This window comes from Emydura macquarii, unplaced genomic scaffold, assembly GCF_026122565.2.
Source record: "Emydura macquarii macquarii isolate MOO-44397 ecotype Brisbane River unplaced genomic scaffold, CSIRO-AGI_Emac_v2 contig_3506, whole genome shotgun sequence".
Lineage (NCBI taxonomy): Eukaryota > Metazoa > Chordata > Testudines > Chelidae > Emydura > Emydura macquarii.
Genome location: NW_027133643.1, coordinates 3492873 through 3513785, shown reverse-complemented (window position 1 = coordinate 3513785; position 20913 = coordinate 3492873). Strand labels below are relative to the sequence as shown.

General features: G+C 41.3%; 1 protein-coding gene across 1 annotated transcript in view; it reads left to right on the top strand.

Annotated features, from left to right (window-relative positions):
- Nucleotides 1-20913, top strand: part of TTC39A (tetratricopeptide repeat domain 39A) — a 78289-nt gene that overhangs the window by 13536 nt on the left and 43840 nt on the right. The window contains exons 2-3 of the mRNA XM_067535602.1: nt 3059-3163; nt 18041-18172. Coding sequence (XP_067391703.1) covers nt 3059-3163; nt 18041-18172 — 237 coding nt within the window. The remainder of the gene's footprint in view (nt 1-3058; nt 3164-18040; nt 18173-20913) is intronic.

Genomic DNA, 20913 nt, shown 5'->3' with positions numbered 1-20913 from the left:
CTGTCTCATTTGTATCATTAAATAGCATTCACCTTCTCACATTCTGCTTTCTTTACGCACGGAGTACATTTAATGCTCCAGTTTCATTAGAGCACTAGGAAGGTGTGTAATGTGCATTATTGTGGCTGCTGAGAGGAGAGTGAGATTGTTAAGACTGTGAAAGTGTGTTAAGCATTCCTCTTTTAGAGAGGATTCCAAGGGGTTCAGATATTTTATGCATACTTTGAACTTTTACAGTGTTAAACTTCTAGCAGTTCTCTGTTGTAAAAAGGAATCTCACAGTCATAGAATCATAGAAGATTGGGATTAGAAGGGATCTCAGGAGGTCATCTAGTTAGTAGTCCAACCCCTGCTCAAAGCAGTGTGCACAAGGAAGTGTACTTGTATTTAAAAAATAAAACAAAAATCAACCTTCTGCACAAAGGTAAATTAAAAAAAAAAAGCCAGATAAAATGTTATTAGCAACAATATCTAAAGACTTCTAAGCAGATGAGAGAATGTTTCCGATCAGTGTTAAATATACTGTTATACTGAAGGGCCTACATTAACAGAGGGCAGATAAAAACTGTAGTATACTCCACCTACAGATGACAGTTTTTAAATTGTGCAATAAAGTAGACTCGAGTGGGCCCTAAGTTGCATAGTTTATTCATACATGATATTGTATATTGTGTTAGACACACAATCATTCACAGGGATGCTGGGACTTGGGGTTAATCCATGTTAATAAAGCACTCTGAGATCCTTCCAGGAGCAGAGCAATAAGCAGCACAACTAAAAAGTGTGATGATACAAGCACTATGAGACACTGTCACATAATGTGTTTCTCTCAGATTTCTAAGCCTGGTTCCTGAGCATGAAAAAATTATGCTGTTTTCCTTCAATAGTGTTTTACTTTTTAAAGAAAAAGTATTAGAAGTCCTCAGTCTAATTACTACCTCTCATTGGCTTGTCCTGAGTGCTGATCTTTTTCTCATTAGAATGATATTGCTAGCACACTTCCTGTTTTCGAGATTTATTTCTTTTTCAGTTTAGTAGTTATATGTCTGCTCTCTTTTTTTTAAAGGAAGCAACACAGATTCCAAGTCACAAGACTGTTAGTTTGTTAGAGCAGCCAGAGTCAGGGAGAGGTAGAGGAGAAAATGAGTCTATTACTTTGTAAAAAATACCCAAATGAGCTTCTGCACAATGTACTGATGAAATCCAGTCTTTCTTTAAAAGATGCAAAATACCCATATTTCAAGTGTTTTGACATTTCCCAGGGTACAGTAACTTTGCTAGTGCAAGCTCTATTGTTCTTTCTGCAGTCTCATGTACAACAATTTCATGTCTTGTGCTGATCTTTGGTCAGAACTTTTCAGCTGGTCTGTTATCCCATTACCAGTCATCCGGAGACCAGCTGAAGACTCATCAAAGATCGGCGTGACTCATCAGGCCATAATAGCTGAGTCTCCTAAAGAAAACAAATGCAGTCAGGATAAAACACTGAAGTAATCCTCTGATTATGATATGCAGCACTTGGTTTTTCACCTGCATTTTGCAGCTGTTTTTCCCTTAAACTAGCACGCAGGGCCTGACATTTTAATTGATTTGAATGCACATTGCTGTAGTGACTTATTTCCTCCTTATACTTTGTGGTCACTGGCTGCACGAAATGTGGGTTAAACAGTGCTGCCAACAGGCTGTTCCAGTAGCAATGTATGTAGGCATTTCCATGCTGTAGGAAACCATTAGTCCCGCAAGTCCAGTATTCCGTTTCAAGCAGTGACTTCAGAATATAGTGGGGAGGAAGCCTCTGATGCAACTAGCCAGTTATGCTGCATGTTGAAGGGACGGTTCCTTTCTGACCACTTCAGTGATCATCTTATACCAGGAATCATGAGGCGTTTTTCCCAAATTCTAGCATGCTTAATCCAGGCACTTTAATATTTGACACTTCGATTTTACTGTGGCAGTCACTTCTGTAGACTGACAGCAAGCAGTATGAAGAAATATTTTTCTTAATTTCATTGAAAGCCCTTGTTCTCATATTACAGGGTGGTAGGGTAAAGAAAGGGTCCTATCCATTTTTTCATTCTGCCCTTATTCATTTTGGATATCTTAGAGATGGGCTTGAACCAAAACCCCGGATGTAACCAGGTAATTTTGAAAAAGTTTAGGTCAGGATCCAGACTTTGCAGTTGATCCTTATTTCTATAATGGACCAAACCAAACCCCCCCAGATTTGTTTACCACCTGAACTGTGCAGCTCGTGTTCCGTCTTGAGTCCATTTAGTCCTTTGTTGCTGGAGAAATGGGGGCAAAGAGCATTGTTTATTTTCCACCTCTGGGGTAAGGACCACTTTGTAGCTTTTTCTAACTCTTTCAGGAATGGCACTGAATGAAGGGTTACCACCAATTCTAAAATTTATGGGGTGATCTCAGTTCTTAGAAAGGTCTGCCCCTCGATCAGCGGGCCTAGAATCTGCAGGGCAGTTTAAGGAGTCTTGGATTTAATTTGAATTTGAAAATGTCATAATGTGAGGAGGGTGAATCTTTAGGTGGTGACGTGTTTGTATATGATAATGAGTGGCATCTCTTGTCCAGTGTGCCACAGATAGTTCAAAGCTCAAATTGGCCTAATCAGCCACTCTCACGTTCACAGAAACTAAACCCATCAGTGAAGTCATGGTCATCTTCGAACTCGAAGGACAAACAACAACAACACATGATAACAACGTACCAAGACAAGAGGGCGCTCTCTATATTACAAACCTAATGCAAAAGGATTTAGCATCTTACAGTAGAAACCAACAGAAGGTGGTGGGTGGGGGCTTTGTGTGAGGAGACTGTGGGAAGGAGGGACAGATGAAGGAATATCTAAAGTGATACAGACTTTTCTCTTTCCTTACAGCCCATTTATTAAAAGGCTAGGGGGTTCGTTGTTATGCAGTGTATTAATGGCATTGTAATGATAACATTCATGATAACAAATGAGAAGTATTAATGAGAGCTCAATAAAAGAGGAATGTAAGTAGTAGGTTTCGTCAGTCTTTAATTATTTTATTTTTTTTGACAGATCATCTGTGTCAGACCTGAATGTGGCCCTGGATGAATGTATGACTGCTGTGGATTTGTTTCTAAGCAACAAGTTTCCTGAGGCCCTTGCTTCCCTAAAAGAGAAGTAAGTTGATGACTTTTACCAACTTTCTGCTTTGTTTTTGTTTTTTCTTTGCTTCCTTCATCTTCCATTAGAACTGCTTAATACACTTTGTGCTCTAGATAGATCAATAGTATTCCCTTCAGATTGAAGGAGGTGGGAAAATAAAATAACCTTTTAAATCATACATAGTAAGTGGCTGGTGTTGAAAGAAGGAAATTTTCTTTTCATTGGGACAGGTAAATGGCTTGGTATTGATCAGTGGTTATAGTGCTTTGTGCAGCTGCCATATCAGCAACATCTTGGAATTGTCTACATGGTGCTTTAGTCTACACCAGAGGGGTATGAATTTTAGTCCACACTAGCTTGTCATGCCCTATCTTATCCATGTGGACCGTGCTGGAATTCGCTAAAAGTTCCCTAGTGTGAGTTAATGTTGTACTGTTTGAAGCAGGACTACATTAAAGCCCATTAGGGAACTTTCTTTGCATGTCAGCAGGGTCCACACAGGCCAGTTAATGCACAACAAGCTAGTGTGGATTACAATTTACACCCCTCCCGTGTAGACTAAAGCACTGGATAGACAAGCCTATGGTGAATGAAATGTTTACTCTTGTTTACCAAACGGTGTGTTCTGTAACATGCAACCTGGTTCTTACAGTTGTTCTCAGCAATGAGTACAGGTTCCGCTGCAGTTTGTTACAAGGAACATAACTGAAAAAAAAATGTGATCAGGTTATACATCACAGTTGAATGAAATCTCCCCTTATCTGTGTGATTAACATGTCAGATTATAAAACCTGAAAAAATAACTGCTCACTATTTATGCTGTTTTCCTTTTCCCAGGTCATCTTCCTTGTCCTCACTTTCACATGTCTGTACATCTCTTCCTTTATCTCTGCTCTTTTCCTTCCGCTGCCTCAGCTCCTTTGATGCCTCTCATCTAACAGCTGCTTTTTTTCTCCTTTTTCCACTTACATCTTTATGCCTTCTTCCATGCTGCTCCCTGCTTTACTGATCTCCATTCACATACATATCGTTCCGCAAGGCACACTTCTTCCATCAGGCCATTCTGTCATAATCCCACAAGCAATGGAGGAAAAAAAATCAGAACTAACTAAGGGTATCGTCCTATGTGAATAATCCTTACTTCAGCAATTTAGATAAAGTCAGATTGCAGGTTCAAGCCCAAATTCATCAAATGCCATTAATGTAGCTGTCCCAGTACAAATCCAAGTGTAGATAAGGAAAGCCACCACTTCAGTGGAGCTCAACCCTGCTTGAAACCAGGGTAAACTCATAGGAAGGTAAGAATTGTCATACTAGATCAGACCCAAGGTTCATTTACTCCAGTATCCTGTCTGACAATGGACAGTTGCTTCAGAGGAAATTAAGAGATTCCTCAGTAGGCAGATGTAAAGTAATTTGCCGCTCATAATAGGTTTCATCCTGATCTCAAATAGATTGAGATTGGGTTAAGCCTTAAAGCGTGGGCTTCAATATCCCTTCCACAAAAATTTGTTATAATTAATTATAGTATCTCTGGATATTCTTGAGATCCATGTCTATGTCCAGTCCCTTTTTTAATTTTGTTGAGATCTTGGCCTTAAGCGCCTTCTTGTGACAATGAGTTACACAGTTACCTTTTCACACAATGTGTAATTAATTTTGTACCTTTTAGTCTCATTGAATGTCCCTTTGTGTAAAGAGTATCAGTGTAAATCTCATTGTTCCTCCCCTATATTTGGGGTTTGTACTGATGTAGCGGCTGGCCATCGATTGCTGGATTTGGGGCCTGTAGGCAAGATCTCAGTTGACATTTGAAAGGTTTTCTTTGTGATCTTGAAGGCTAGAGAATTATTTTTTTAAAGGTGTGCTTTGCTTCTGAAATACATTTATGCAACAGCTAAAATGCGCACACACACACACACATACCTGATAACTGCAAAATTGCATTATACACACAGCCCTGGTTATGAGCAGTGAGGACATATGATCACTTTTTATATTTTTTGTCCCTCTCTTTACTCCCACAATGTTCATAGTTTAACTTGCATCTTCCTGTGTTCTTTGCTATCCAAGTCCTTTTGTATTTCATCACTGCTCGCTCTTTATTTCAAGTTGCTGATGTGTACAGTGAACAAAATTGTATATAGGGCCAATTCTTGTTTTGGTTCTTTGGTACGTCACTTTCTTTCATCCTAAACTGCTTCCATTTACAAGTACCTTGTGATCTCGGTGATTTGTTGGGTTGGGGATAATCTGGACTCTAGTCACTCAAGTGCAAGAGCTAAAAGAAAACAAAATGGCTGCCTTGCAAAAAGATTTATATTTGCTCAGAGATCTGGGATGGGCCTGAGACATACAAAAAAAACAGCTGGGCCACCAGATTGCAGCAGCTGCACTCCCCCATTTATTGCTTCAGTCAGCCTCATGCCCTGCCTCCATATAAAAGGAACCTCAGTGTTGTGCATCTCTTTCCCACTCTTCTCACCCAAGCTGCCATAGCAGGAGCCACCAAATGAAAGTGCTATTATGCTTGGTATGTATCAAGGATTCACTCAAATGTGTGTGATGTACCTACCTTATTTGGGCACGGACTCCACTCCTTGATACCAAAGGGGAGTGTAGGTTGCCATGTTGGTGATTCTGTGTAAAATGTGTTTGACAAACTGGGAGCAATGAGCTTTCTAGTGGTGTGGGATGATATCTGCCTTATTCACGGTGCCGTGGTGGTGTGTTTTTGTAGCATGGGAGGATGTCACAAAATGTTAACAAGAGCAGCAGAATTTTCATTGAAATCACATGCAAAATGTCCCTGTGCCCATGGGGGTGTATTTACTTTGTGTTTAAAAAAGAAAAGCCATTGTTTTAAGAAGGGGGATTGTAAAATGCTGTTAAAGTGACCCTGAGACCCCTATTGTGAAGAAGCCTGTGTATTTGTCTATCAATCTGTTTTTATTCTAGTCCATTGCATATAGTTTCCATTCTGTTTTCATAGGGCCCTGCTGAATTCATTTCATGAGCTGACTTTATATCCTTGTACCTTGAATATGAATTTATTTCACATTGCAAAACCATTTTCATACTGATCTTTCATCTTAGTCCATTGTTAAAGGGAAGCCTCCCACCCCCTCAGCCCTTGACACCATAGGCAATTCAGAGTTCTATTCTCCGGGAGTGTAATTGAGAAACAGGAAAAACTGGATTTCACTGAAAATGATCTTCATTACAGACCCACTCCATTTCTTTAGGGAATGACAATAGTTGTGGAATGGGATGTGTAATAATGCACAACATTTTTCTTTAGGGGGCATCAGTACCTCTGTTGCTTTTTTAGTATGCTGAGATTTGAAATGGGTTTTCACAGCCCAGAAGCATGCTGTCTTTGTAAAAGTATTTATTTTTCAAAATTCTTACCTGTTGTCTAGTAGTTCTTTGTTTTAGACTTTGTGGCTTTATCACTTATGGTGTGGGACATATTCTGTTCTGGGTTACACCGTTGCACCTCCACCGAAATAACTAATTTAGTCACATTCGGCTTCTAAAATCATTTTATCTCCATTAATCTTCATCTCATTTACTACAAGTGTAACTGAGAGCAGAACTGGACTTTGCATATATGATAAAATCCATTGCAGCAGCTGAGACAAAGTTATAATTGACAGATCTTTCCTAGCAGTTTAAAAATAAATATCCTAGAAAGGTGCCTGGGTGCTTCTGTGTAGTGTAAAAGCTCTGTTTCTGTTAGAAAAACACGGCAGAAAAGCAGATCTAGTTTCATTAAAATATTTGTGGCTTCTTTCTCCAGATTACATAAAGATCTTTGTTGCTGCTTTTTAGATTTTTGAGCCAATTTTTGTCTTCCCTCCAACTGTAGGGTCCAATTCATGACATGTTCTGCATTATGCAGAACTGGGCCTTGCGGCGTTATTTTTATTTCATTTTTAAGTTGAATATTAATCTTTCCCAGTCCTCAACAACCCTATTTTTTTTTAAATAAGCTATCACAGTATACAACAGTAATGATTCTCAGCATGTAATGCAGCTTCCCATGACAATAAAGGCACACCAAACACAGTCAGTCATTAGTAAAAAGTATCTAGTATTTCTCCAAAAACAACGAGAGTCCTGTAGCACCTTATTTCTCCAGTAGCACCAGTATTTCTGGTATACTGGTATAATTCTGGTATTAATCCAGTAGCACCAGTATTTCTCCCCAACTCCTCCATCAGCTCAGAAAATTCAACCCTTCACAGAGCTTGAACAAATAGATTGTAGAGTGCCTTGAGGTCAACAAATATGAGCTATTTTGGATGAAGGGAAGGGAGTGAATATCAAAGATGAGGGACCCTCTTGGGGGGACTACCCTGCCAGCTGCTCCCTCTGTTGTTAAGCAAGAAAGTTCCAACTCTAAGGCATCAGTTGATTGTAACTGTGGCAATGTCTCCCAGGAAGAGGGTTGGTTTCTCAAGTGGATGGCCCAAAACCCTTTCAAGCTCACAGTCAAAACAACACCTTTAACTCCACCCAAAAACCTGAAGAAAGTTGATGAAGCTGCCAAAGTGCTGGCGGGGTACACTGTCCAATACACAGATTGATGTATTCTGCACCAGCTTCTGTCTCCAAATGAATTTACAGTGTAGACCCATAAGGAGTAACACATTGTAGTTGTCTAATCCGGAGGCGACAAAGGCCTGGCTGAAGTCCTGCTTCCACACAGGTCGTGTATCGGGCTAAGTGGAGGCAGTTTACCTGTTGGGAGGAGTCCCGGGGTATTCCGCCCAGTCTCTCGCCTATACAGGTGATCCTGGAGTACCTGCTCCAGCTAAAGCTGCAGGATCTGGCGCTGGCCTTGTTGAAGGTTCACCTGGTGGCCATTTTGACCTTCCATCAGCTGCTAGAGGGGAGATCGCTGTTCTCCCATCCCATGTCGGTCAGGTTCCTCAAGGGGCTGAAGAGGTTTTATCCGCTGGTCCGTGACCCAGTGCCTCCCTGGGATCTCAACCTGGTCCTCTCGAGATTCACAGGGCCCCCCTTCGAACCCATGGCTTCATGCCCTCTGCTCCTGCTTTCATAGAAGGTAGCTTTCCTGGTGGCCATTACCTCAGCCAGGAGGGTCTCCAAGATTAGGCGCTTGACCTCGGAGCCCCCTTATACAGTATTCTATAAGGACAAGGTCCAGCTGAGGCTGCATCCAGCCTTCCTACCCAAGACCGTTTCCCAGTTTCATTGTAACCAAGATATTTTTCTCCCCGTGTTTTTTCCGAAAAACAGGGTTACTTACCAGTAACTGTTCTTCGAGATGTGTTGCTCATATTCATTCCATTATAGGTGTATGTGCGCCCTGTGCACAGATTCCTGGAACTTTTTTCCCTTAGCAGGCTCCGTAGGGTCGGCTCCGGTGCCCCCTGGAGTACCGCGCTCATGCCGTGGTACATAGGGCGCTGCCGACCCTGCGGGCCCTCAGTTCCTTCTTTCCGCCTGTGACGGTTACCGGAACGTCTGCCTCTTGCATGCAAACGCAAGTAGCATCCCTTAGTGTTAGCTTTGATTGTTTAGTAAATATAGAGATAGTTAGCAAGTAGTTAAGTAGGTAGTGCCCTTAGGGGCTAGGATTGAACCATGCCTGGCTCTACGGGCTTTAAAGCTTGCACCACGTGTGCAAAATCCTTTCCAGTGAGTGACCCTCACGACCGTTGCCTCCGATGCCTCGGGGAGCAACACAGAAAGGAGAAGTGCAGGATCTGCAGGTCCTTCAAGCCAAGGACCCAGAAAGAAAGGGACGCAAGACTGAAGGCAATCCTGATGGAGTCTGCGCTCCAGCCGGACTCTGAGCCTTCGCGTTCGGATGAGGAGAGGAGATGGCATTCGCTCGACGTGAGATGAGCCCTGGCCTTCTACATCGAGCAGCAGAGCTGTGCTGACGGCAGCTCACCGGTAACTCCGACCCACCTCCAAAGGTATTGCTTGTTAGTCACCTATAGTGGAATGAACATGAGCAAGCATTCGAAGTAGAAAACAAGGTTACTACCAGTAACTTGTTCTTCGAGATGTGTTGCTCATGTCCATTCCACAACCCACCCCCCGTCCCCGCTGCCGGAGTTGGCAGAAAGAAGGGACTGTGGGGGTGTAGGGCCAGCAGCGCTTCATATACTGCGGCATGCGCGTGGGGTTCCGGGGGGGTGCCGGAGCCGGCCCTACGGGATCTGCTAAGGAGAAGAAAGTTCTGGGTAACCGTGCACAAAGGCGTGCACACACCTATAGTGGAATGGACATGAGCAACACATCTTGAAGAACATCAGTTACTGGTAAGTAACCTTGTTTTTCCTGTGCAGATATGGACGAATAAAAGACTTTCTGGACACTGCTGCTGAGTTCTATGGTCACGTAACAGCTGGGGATCTAGCAGTACACGTAAATGGCAAACCTGAGGCAAATCAGCGGGATTGATGTAATCTTCATCAGAACTTCCTCCTGTTTCCCCAAACTATCATCGTTCTTTCAGTTTATATGGCTGAAACTCAGCCAGCTTAGTTTTATCCCTGGTTGAAATTGGCATCGCCTGGTAGGGACAGGGTCCCCACCTTTATAGGCTTACCTGCCTAGCCGGTGTTTGTTCATGACACAATTTTGAATGTAACATAAAACCAGGGTCCTGAATATTTGTGATCATTAGAAGTGCCATGACTCCATTCTTTAGGACTGTAATCCCTATGTCGTGGCCAAATTCCAACTGGGAAATCACATTCTTCAAACTGAAAATTCACATGTCGTTTCGATATATGTTGTTCTTCACTTTCTGCCTCTCATGGGTCCATGCTCTGCTCCTGTCCTCTGATGCCCTACAAACTGTTCAGACCCACTTTTTTTCCTTGTGTGCAGGCTGTGTTTTATTGTAAACATATCCACCAACAACCAGTATAATCCAACATCACAGTTTTAACCTCTACTTCTTTCAGCATTTCTTGGCTAGGGTCCTAGGAGAAAAGGAGGACTCCCCCTCTCTAGGAAGCGCTTTCCTTCATTCCAGGCTCGACTAGCCCTTTCCTCCCCTCCCCTCTGTAACACCTCCTTCTGGCTTTTATCAGATTGGTCATCTTGAGGGCTAATTAGTTCCTTACCTCCCCAGCCTCTCTGTCTAATTAGCTAATTATTCACTCAGCCGTTACTGGAGGAACTAATTGAAGCTCCACTGATCAGAGTGGTGACCCACCTGGCAGATCTCAATGCTCTGTCACATTGCCCTGAACTGTTTTGTAGCTGCTCTTTATTTAAAGGCTACTTTTTTCCACCCCCCAAAATGACTGCATTTCAGTTTGATGAATAAAATGATGCTTTCATGTACATAATTTTGTACTCGGCAGGTAAAAGTTATTGAACTTTGGGGTCTTTGGATGAAATGCACTACAGAAACGTGAGACAGCGTAATCTGTGGGAAGGGGCAAATCTGGTTTTACCATTCTCTGGAGTCTAGCTATATCATGATACTGATTCGTGTCTCCAATAGGGGCTTTAATAACACTGACAGAAACTGGCCAACGTACTTACTGGCCTGCTTCTGTCCTATTTATGCTAGTGTAGATCAGTAGATAAAGGGTTTGAAATCCTCAGATTAAAGCTGTTCCAGAAGCACAGATTAGTATTTATTATGTATAAAAACCTGCTCATTACCCTCCTGTTTTTATGTAATTTCTGGCCACAGCTAGGAGCAAACAGATCATGTACTAGTGGCAGAAACTTCTGATTAAAAAAGACTAAATGAGAAGGCACAGCTTGTATCAGTTAAGATAAGCAGATTAGGTCAATACAACTCATTTAAGTCAATAAAAAAACCTATTTGAGAGAGAGATCAGTTTAACTGGTGCTCAGTTTGCACTAATTTGCTATCAGGCTAGTGTGCTCTAGAAAACAATGGTGAAGCACTTTGGGGGGGGAGTGTTTTTTGTTAAATTGTCCTCCTTCAGGCTCTTTGGGGCCGGCGTCCCCTGGCCTTGCCTGGACGGGCTCCTTCTTAACTCCCGTGGCTGGGTGCTCTCACAACACTCACACTAGCTCCAAGCTGTGTAGCAACTCTGCTCCGCTCCTCCACTCAACTCCCTCTTAGCTGCCCCTGCCTGCCTGAAACAGAGGCTTTTATCTGCTGTGGCCAGCTCCCTCATTGGCTTCAGGTGCCCAAATTAACCTGGAGTAACCCTGGCTGTGTTATCCAGGGAATAGGGATTTGCTAAGCCTGGGGCTGATATATATGCCTTACAGCACCCTCCCATAGCCATCAGGGCTGGCCCCCGTCACACCAGATAAAGAGGAACTGAATACAGAACTAAAAGTTAGTGGTTGCTTAGGTGCAAATGATTGTGACTTGATTGTTTGTTACGTGCAAAGAGAATAAAGTCCAAGCTTGCTGCTTTAAAAGAGCCAATTTCACAATGCTGAAAACAACTATGAGGCAAATCAGTAGTAAGAGAGAGAGAATTTAAATAGAAAAATGTGAATGATAATTGAACTATTTAAAAACGTTTTATTAAATGCCCACAAAACCACAATTGACGGAGAAGGCAACAATGGTTTAAAGACACTCCACACACCTCAGTCTGGTTTAGAGGGGAAGTGAAAGCAGAAATAAAAAAATTAAATGGAAAGAGGGAGAAGTTGACAACAATGGATATACATTTCTAATTTATAACATTTGGTATGTGCAAACAGAATAAAGTTCTAGTTTCTAGCTAAATATTGTAGAAAATTGATAAAGGGAGCAAAAGGACATGAGGTAAGAAGGAAGCATTTTTTAAAAGGTATATCGGGGGACAGACCTTAATAGTGTTGTTAGTCTAATTTTAGCTGGAAATAGTAGAATTATTGAAAAATAATGCAGAAAAGGCAGAAGTGTTCAAAACATATTTCTGTTCTGTATTTGGGAAAAGGCTAGATAATGTTGCCATGTCATATGATGATGAAGATGAAATACTTTCCATTCCAACAGTAACTGAGGATGTTAAAAAGCAGCTGCCAAAGTTAGACATCTTTAAATTGGCTAGACAGGACAACTTGCATCCAAAAAAGCTGGTCAAGGAGCTTTCTGGACCGGAAATGCTGATTCTCAATAAATCTTCAAACACTGGATAAATTTCAGAGGACGGGAAGAAAGTTAATATTGTGCTAATATTTAACAAAGGGTAAATGGGGTAACTCAAGTAATTATAAGCCTGTCAGTCTGATTTTGATCTCAGGTAAGATAATGGAATGGCTGATGCAAGACTTAATTAATAAAGAATTAAAATAGGGTAATATAATTAATGTCAATCAACTTGAGATTTATGGAAAATAGATCTTGTCAAACTATCTTGATGTTATTTTTGATGAAATTGCAAGTTTGGTTGATAAAAGGAATAATGTTGATGTACTAATCTTAGACTTCTGTAAGGCATTTGATTTGGTTCTACACAATGTTTTGATTAAGAAACTGGAATGATACAAAATCAGTATGGCACACATTAAATGATATAGTTAAATATTTCGGGGATTCCTAAAGTAGAAAATGGTTAATATATTATGAGAAGTTAATGTATAGTATGTTTTTTCTGTATATGTTTAAAACGTTTAATAAAAAGTTAATAGAAAAAAGAATGGCTAGCTGTTAGGTCTCAAAATATAATTGTAAATGGATAATCATCATTAAGCATGTGTATTTCTAGTGGGATCCTCCAGGAATAAATTCTTGGCCCTACGCTATTTAGTATTTTTATCAGTGACCTGGAAGAAAACATAAAATCATTATTATTTAGATCACAGAAAGAGTGGGGAAACGGTAAATAATGAAGAACATCAAGTCACTGATACAGAGCGATGTGCTTCACCTGGTAACCTAGGTGCAAGCAAACAATGTGTTTAAGTACAGCCAAATGTAGAGTCCTGTATCTGGGAACAAAGTGTGCAGGCCATACTTACAGAATGGGGATCTCTCTCCTGGGAAACAGTGACTGAAAAAAACCCAAAACAAAACTTGGAAGTCTAGATGGATAATGAGATGAACATGAGCTCCCAGTGCAATGCTGTGGCTAAAAGGGTTAATGCAATCTGTTGGTGTATAAACAGGGGAATATCAAGTAGTAGTAGAGAGATTACATTACCTCCATATTTGGCATAGATTTATTAATGGAATATGGTGTCCAGTTCAGGTTTCCACACATCAAGAAGGTTGTTGAAAAATTGGAGAAGGTTCAGAGAAGAGCCATGAGAATAATTAATGTATTGAAAAACATGCCTTATAGTGATAGACTCTAGGAACTCAATCTATTTAGGGGTGATGTGATCACAGTCTAGGAGTACCTCCATGAGGAATGGACATTTGACAAGACGGTAGTTCAATCTAGCAATGATATAACAAGATCCAATGTCCGGAAGTTGAAGCTGGACAAATTCAGACTAGAAATAAAGTGCAAATTTGTTAATAGTGAGGATAATTAATCATTGGAACAATCAACCAACGGTTATAATGGATTCTCCATCACTGGAAATCTTCAAATCAGGATTGAATTTTTTTCCAAAAAACAAGCTGAAGTTCAATCACACTATTACACTTGAAACAGGAATTAATTGGGGGAAGTTCTATGGCCTGTGTTATGCTGGAGATCAGACTAGATGTTCACAATGGTCCCTTCTGGCCTTAAAATCTATTAATTTTTCTTCCCCTTGGTCTCAACTATAAAACAGGGATGAAAGTCTGCCTTAGAATCTAATTGCTGTGGAGAACAGACATTGATATTGTGATTGCAATGAATGCATCAACTGGAAAGTGAATAGGCATGTATTATGACTTGTTGCATAATATTACCCCATATCTTCTAATTCAATCAGGTGTTACCAGCTACTGGGGTTTTTCACAGAATAAGTGTATTTATATCATAAGGATTTGTTAATTCCAACAATGCTCTGAAGAAACTGCCACAGAAGAATAAAGACATGAATTAACTATCCACTTAGTCTTTTTATCAAGCCACATAAAGTGGATTTTAAGAAATCATTTTTATGATCCAAATTTATTCTTACTATTTGAGGTACTTGTGTAGTACAAATGACATAGGTAAAAATATGAGACAAATGATCAGTATCTAAAATGACTGCATTTCCAACAATGTGAGTTTCAAATTTTTGGTGCAAGTAAACCAATGTGTATTGATTGGGTCCTATCTCATAAAATATTACAAGTAAAACAGGTGAATTCATTGATTTGGAGAGGAATGATTTAGGGTCAAGAGTAAATTACTTGAAAAGTCAAATCTCCCACACCCAATGTATAATGCAAGATTATAAATTCCCTTCCAAATATACTAGATACAACACTCATCCTTTCACCCTGAAGGAAAATTTATAATGCCCAGGGAACAGGACTATTAAATGCCCTTTCTGCGTGCTCTGCATTTGGAACTTCCGAAAGGTTTTCATTGAAAAAGATTTGAATTCTTAAATATTGAAGAGTGCATGTTTATATCCCACCAAGAATGCGTGATGAGTAATTAATCCAACTGGAGCACTTCATCAGGCTGATCTTTTTCAATGTTATTTTTTTTCTCATCAACAGACTACTTAAATCCTCAACTTTAGGCATTTATAACTCAGTTATGTGAATTTGCTTTGGGTTGGTGCATATGCTCTTAGTCCAAAAGAGATTTTTGTTTTAAACAAAAATTGGCTTAAATCAATTAAGCAGTTTTATAGAACTAGATCAGATGAAAGTGACAGTAAAATGTCTGCAGATAGGAGGCCTGGGCAGAGCTAACCTGACTCCACTGGTTTTAAAATTAATTTTTCTGTTCTCTGTTGGCTCCTCTTTGGAATCATTGAAAGTAAGGTGGGTGCTAGGTTGGCACCATAATTTACAGCAACGTTGGTGTCACATTCTTCCTGGCATTGTCCTCTGAGTAGTTGGCACAGTGTGACAGCAGGGAAAATGATGCATGGCTTTTTCATTTCATTTGACAAAGAGGTTGGCCAGAGACAGTTTTAAGGCGACTTGTAAGTATTGTGAGCCCATTTCAGATTTCAGACAGGAGCAACATAACACTGCTAACACATAACATGCTAACACATAATACTGCAAATAAAGTTTGCGGATGACACAAAGCTGGGGGGTATTGCCAATACAGAGAAAGATCGAGATATCATACAGAAAAATCTGGATGACTTTGTAAACTGGACTAATAGAAATAGGATGAAATTTAATAGTGGAAATTGTAAGGTCATGCATTTAGAGATTAATAACAAGAATTTTTTCTATAAGCTGGGCACACATCAGTTGGAAGGGATAGAGGAGGAGAACAACCTGGGTGTATTGGTTGATCACAGGATGACTATGAGCCGCCAATGTGATGTGGCTGTAAAAAAGCTAATGCGGTCCTTGGATTCATCAGGTGAGGTATTTGCAGTAGAGATAGGGAGGTGTTAGTACTGTTATACAAGGTGCTGGTGAGACCTCATCTGGAATACTGTGTGCAATTCTGGTCCCCCATGTTTAAGAAAAATGAATTCAAACTGGAACAGGTGCAGAGAAGGGATACTAGGATGATCCGAGGAATGGAAAACCTCCCTTATGAGAGGAGACTCAAAGAGCTTGGCTTATTTAGCCTAACCACAAGAAGGTTGAGGGGAGATATGATTGCTCTCTATAAATACATCAGAGGGATAAATACTAGGGAGGGAGAGGAATTATTTAAATTCAGCGCCAAGAACTAATGGCTATAAACTGGCTATCAGGAAGTTTAGACTTGAAATTTGACCTAGGTTTCTAACCATCAGAGGAGTGAAGTTCTGGAATAGCCTTCCAAAGGGAGCAGTGGAGGCAAAAAACCTTGCTGGCTTCAAAACTGAGCTTGCTAAATTTATGGAGGGGATGGTATGATGGGACAGCCTAGTTTGGCAATTTACTGATCTTTGACTACTGGTGGTAGATATGCCAATGGCTTGTAAAGGGACATTTGACGGCGTGGGTTCTGCGTTATTACAGAGAATTCTTTCTTGGGTGGTCTGGCTGGTGAGTCTTGCCCACATGCTCAGGGTTTAACTGATCACCATATTTGGGGTCAGGAAGGAATTTTCCCCCAGGGCAGATTGGCAAAGGCTCTAGGGGGGTTTTTGCCTTCCTCTGTAGCATGGGGCACGGTTCACTTGTTGATGGATTCTCTGTGTCTTAAAGCCTTTAAACCATGATTTGAGGACTATAATAGCTCAGTCATAGGTTAGAGGTTTATTACAGGAGTGGGTGGATGAGGTTCTGTGGCCTGCATTGTGCAGGAGGTCAGACTAGATGATCACATTGGTCCCTTCTGATCGTAGAGTCTATGACCTATGGCTCTGGAAAAGCACAACCTAACCAAACCTCAGACACTCTTCTGGGGTTCCTAAGAGAGGCATTTCCTCCACTCCTCACAGGCAAGAGAGTTAATACATAATAATCAAAACATGTGACAATTTAACAGTGATTCAGGCAACTAGCAGAAGCTAAAAATATTTTAACAAGCGGCTCCTACAAAAATTACTTTTACCCTTCGGTAAACCCCCTGGTACCAGCAGATGGAGGTGGGGGCTGGCAGGGTGAGCTCATGGAGAAAAGGAATAAAGGATTGAGGAGTCTTTTCATTTTGTTTTCCACTTTAAACAAAACCGCTTTCCCATAACAAAGGCAGGAGACATCAACTCTTGGTAAACAAGCTTGTGAAAAGTACATGTTGGAAATGGTTGTTATTAGTTCATGAAAAATATATTGAGCATATCATTAAGGTAGCCATGTGTCAAACTGGCAAAATTTGAAGGTGGGTTAAGATTTTGTTGAGAGAAGGGATATCATCCTCCTCCTACAAATATTTTTGGAAAATCCCAGCCATTTGGGGCAATGTTGTCATTTCCAAAAGCACACTCACAAAAAGCTCCTATAGAAATATCTTTATGAGCTGCAAGGATACTTACTAGCCGGGTCCACAACTGGAGTGAAATCCATCAAAAGCAGGGAAATTGCCCCAGCTGTCTTTCAGGTTGGTGGCTTCCTCTTGTACATCACTGGCCTTTGCAGTCACTAACAGCTGTGGGGGGCTGGTAGTTCATGTGGATGCTAGGAGGGTGATGTATTATTGATAATGTAAGAGCATGCAGCCTACACAATAGTCGCTCTGCTGGAAGTGATGTGCTGAGAGGTAGGTACAATTGGGAGTTGTTAATTTCTCAGTATTTCTTGCCAAAAGTTTTCAGTTGTCTCCCTATTATAAAGTGCCATATGAAATCTCAGTGTCTGTGACTTGGGAAGAGTATTTGAAGTGGACGAGTTGAGGATGGAAGGTGGGAAGACCTAGATCGGAGGGAAAGGCTGAGACATTTGGCTAAGTCTGTAACAGTTTTGAAAGTAAGGTCAGTTTCATATTAAATGTACTTTGGCCGCAAATGTGTAATCACATTACTCATCATGTTGATTATTCTGTGTAACTCTCCCAAAGTAAAAGGAAATTGTCTTGGCTTGCAGCGCACATCATGGGGCTCAGTAGAGAACTCATGCAAAAACAATTATCCGTAAACAAAAGAAACTTCAGAGCCTGATCCTACATCCTTGGGCACACAAAACTTCCAAAGGCTTATTCTAGGCATCTACACTGTGCACATCATTGTAGTATCTAGCATAGTTATTGAAACTAGAAGCAGGCGAACAAATCTGAGCCTGGGCCATATATATAGTGTGCATACTTTCCAGAAAAAATTAATCCTTTGTATGTACCATAGTGTGCTTGATTACTAGTACATTTGTTCAGACTTAACTGAGTCTCCATCAGATTAATATGGTGCCAGTGTGTTGTTTTTTTAAAATTAATTTAGTACTAAATTTGAGTCACCTCTGTTTGTCTCACATTTCTTTTGCAGAACTAAGGATAGTATGTATCACGCACTGACATATGCCACCATACTGGAAATGCAAGCCATGATGACTTTTGATGCCCAGGACATACTGAATGCAGGAAACATAATGAAAGAAGCTCAAGCCATCTGTCAGAAGTAAGTGTGGGGAAGTGCACTGGGCAATCTGTGCCCTCCTGTGAGAAGTTATGAAAGAAGTGTAGATGAAAGATGGGATGTGCAGTACTGCCAACTCCTGGGATTTTATCATGACTCTAGTGATTTTGGGGTGGCTTTTAACTACCTTTTGATGCAAGGTGCCAACTCGCAAATTTCCCTTTATTCAAAATAGCCACCATCTCCTATTACTATCACTGGGGCAGAGGCCAGCAAGATGGCCTCCATTTCCCTATGATCTATCTGCATGTGAACATGAGGCTTCCCTTAATAAAGTTGGCTGCTGCCCTTGTTGTTTTCAGTTGGATTGAAGCCATGCCCGCAAGCAAAATGGCTGCCACCCTATGGGTCAGGAGGCTGGACAGGACGCAGTCAGGGGTTGAGGAGCAGCAGACACTGAAAGGTGGATGGGGACAGTGAGGGGAGCAGGAGCAGACTTAGGGGGTGCAGGGGATTGTGGGAGCAGGAAAGAGGGATGGAGAGAGGTGTGTGGTGGAGTAGAAGGAGGCAGGACGGGAGTGGGAGAGGGGCAGAGTCAGGGAAGTGTTGCTTCATGAAAAAGGCTAAACCAATCCCATTAGTTTTACTGTGACATTATTACTTATATGAATGATTGATACAAGTGTGACAAATTGGGGATTCTGTCTGTACCACTTCTGAACTGTGGATGGTTTGAAATCACTGTGTCATGGAAAGCCCATATGAATGTGAATCCCCCAGGAATTGAAGAAGAGCTCTATGTAAGCCGGAAAGTTTACCCCTCTCACCAACAGAAGTTGGTCCCATAAATGTTATTACTCACCCACCTTGTCTCTCTAATATCCTGGGACTGACCCAACTACAACAACACTGCATTAGCATGTCTTTGCCAGCCAGGCCAAAGACAGCGGTGAGTGATCATCACACAAAGGATTGTCTATTCAAAGTAACATACCTGGGGACTGGATTTGCTCTAGCTGGGAGAAGACCCTTTCTCCGTTTGTCTGAAGGTGGAGGGGGAGTTTGGAAGTTATGGAAAGTTACCCGGAAGAGAACAAAAGAAGCAGGTGTCCCCAGCAGGAGTCGCTAAAGGGACATACAGAGGGAAATGGGGGAGAGAGCTATCTTGCACCAGAGTAGGACGAGGGAGGCTCCTGCAGGGGCAGGGCTGGCAATACAATAAGACTTTGACTGGCAGAACACAGATGATCTCCTAAGGGAGGTGAGTTGGTAAGGGACACTGCATTTATTGTTTTGTATGATCTGTACTCCCCTGTGCTTTGTATGATTCAGGAGAAAAGAGCATAAAATGTATGTGAGAGAGAGAGAGAGGCTGCTTCACAACTGCTGCCCACTGCTAAGGGAGTTAACCTGTAAACCAGAAGCTTTCCACCAGTTGGGTGGAGTTCCGGGAGAGGAGTGTGTTTAAGTGTTGAGTATTAAGCCCAGAGGGACTAGGGTGCTTGGACAGCAGATTCCAATTCTCAGAAGGGTCGGGGGGGGGAGAAGTCTGCACCCTCAGAGTATGCTTACATTGAGGCAGTGGCTGGACTCCATTGAGGTTCCAGATGCTCAACACACCCCAGGGGATTGAGAGCAGCAGAGTCTTGGAGTCCCCTCATAGCCATCCCTGTGGGTGAGCAGGAAGGGTCCGTCTCTAGGATCTGTGACAGTAAGTTTTTGCATAGAAACTCTGTCATTGTAGAATATTACAAATACTTTCAATACTTAATTTAAAACAAACATTTAATCAAGGGGATTACTTAACATGTGCTCCCTATGGTGCTGGTCACTGGACAGCTGCCGATTTGCTAACACTGATTAGTTATTTGATGCTTATTTGTGAATACGTCATCAGCTCTTTTATTGCAGCACTACATAAACGTGTGAGTTTGCTCATCTATAACGACCGAGCACATTTCTCATCTGTTGTTGCATACTATGTGCAATACTCAGTGTTGCTTAAGACCCTGTCTCCTGACATGTTCCTCTGCACCCTATTGAGCTACACTGAGAAAGTGGGAGTTGGTGTAAAGGTCTTTAATATGAATATCTGTAATTCGTCAACCCTATAAAGTAATACAAGTTCTGTGCGCTCGTATGACTCATGATGTATTAATCAGGTCAGTGGTTCTCAAACTGTTTACCATGCAGCTATTCTTTTTATCAAAGCAAATAAACTAGGACAGGAGAGAGTCAAGGAAACTGCCATCCTTTTCCTATGACTATCATAGGGTAAGCGGAGTCTCCATATGAGCAGACCAGGGAGAAGCGGGCATTTTTGTGAGCATTAAAGGTTGGCTTTTCAATCCGAAATGACCTCTTGCATATTGGCAGAGAAGTAGAGGGGAGTGAAAAAGTCAAGAGACAGACCATAAAAACATTATTTGTTGGTTTTTTTTTTTTTAATTTCATGATTTTGGGGGCTTTGACTCATGATTTTTGATCTCTTGAGATTGACAACACTACATGCAGTTTAGATTTCCTCCTATTAGTAGACAGAATGCAAGGGGAAGACTGGGTTGGCAGCATGTAAAATTATATACCTGCTGTTGGTGAGTTTGCCTAGTTGAATCTTGTACAACTCTGCCCTGTTGTTGCACTTTATTCAGCTACAGTAGACGCTTGTTTGAAGCAACATCTTGTAAAAGCAACCGCTGCTTATGAGCAACATTTCCCTTGGGAACACTCTCCCTACTGTGAATTGTCAACACTCATCATAACAGCAACAGCCGCTTAAGAAC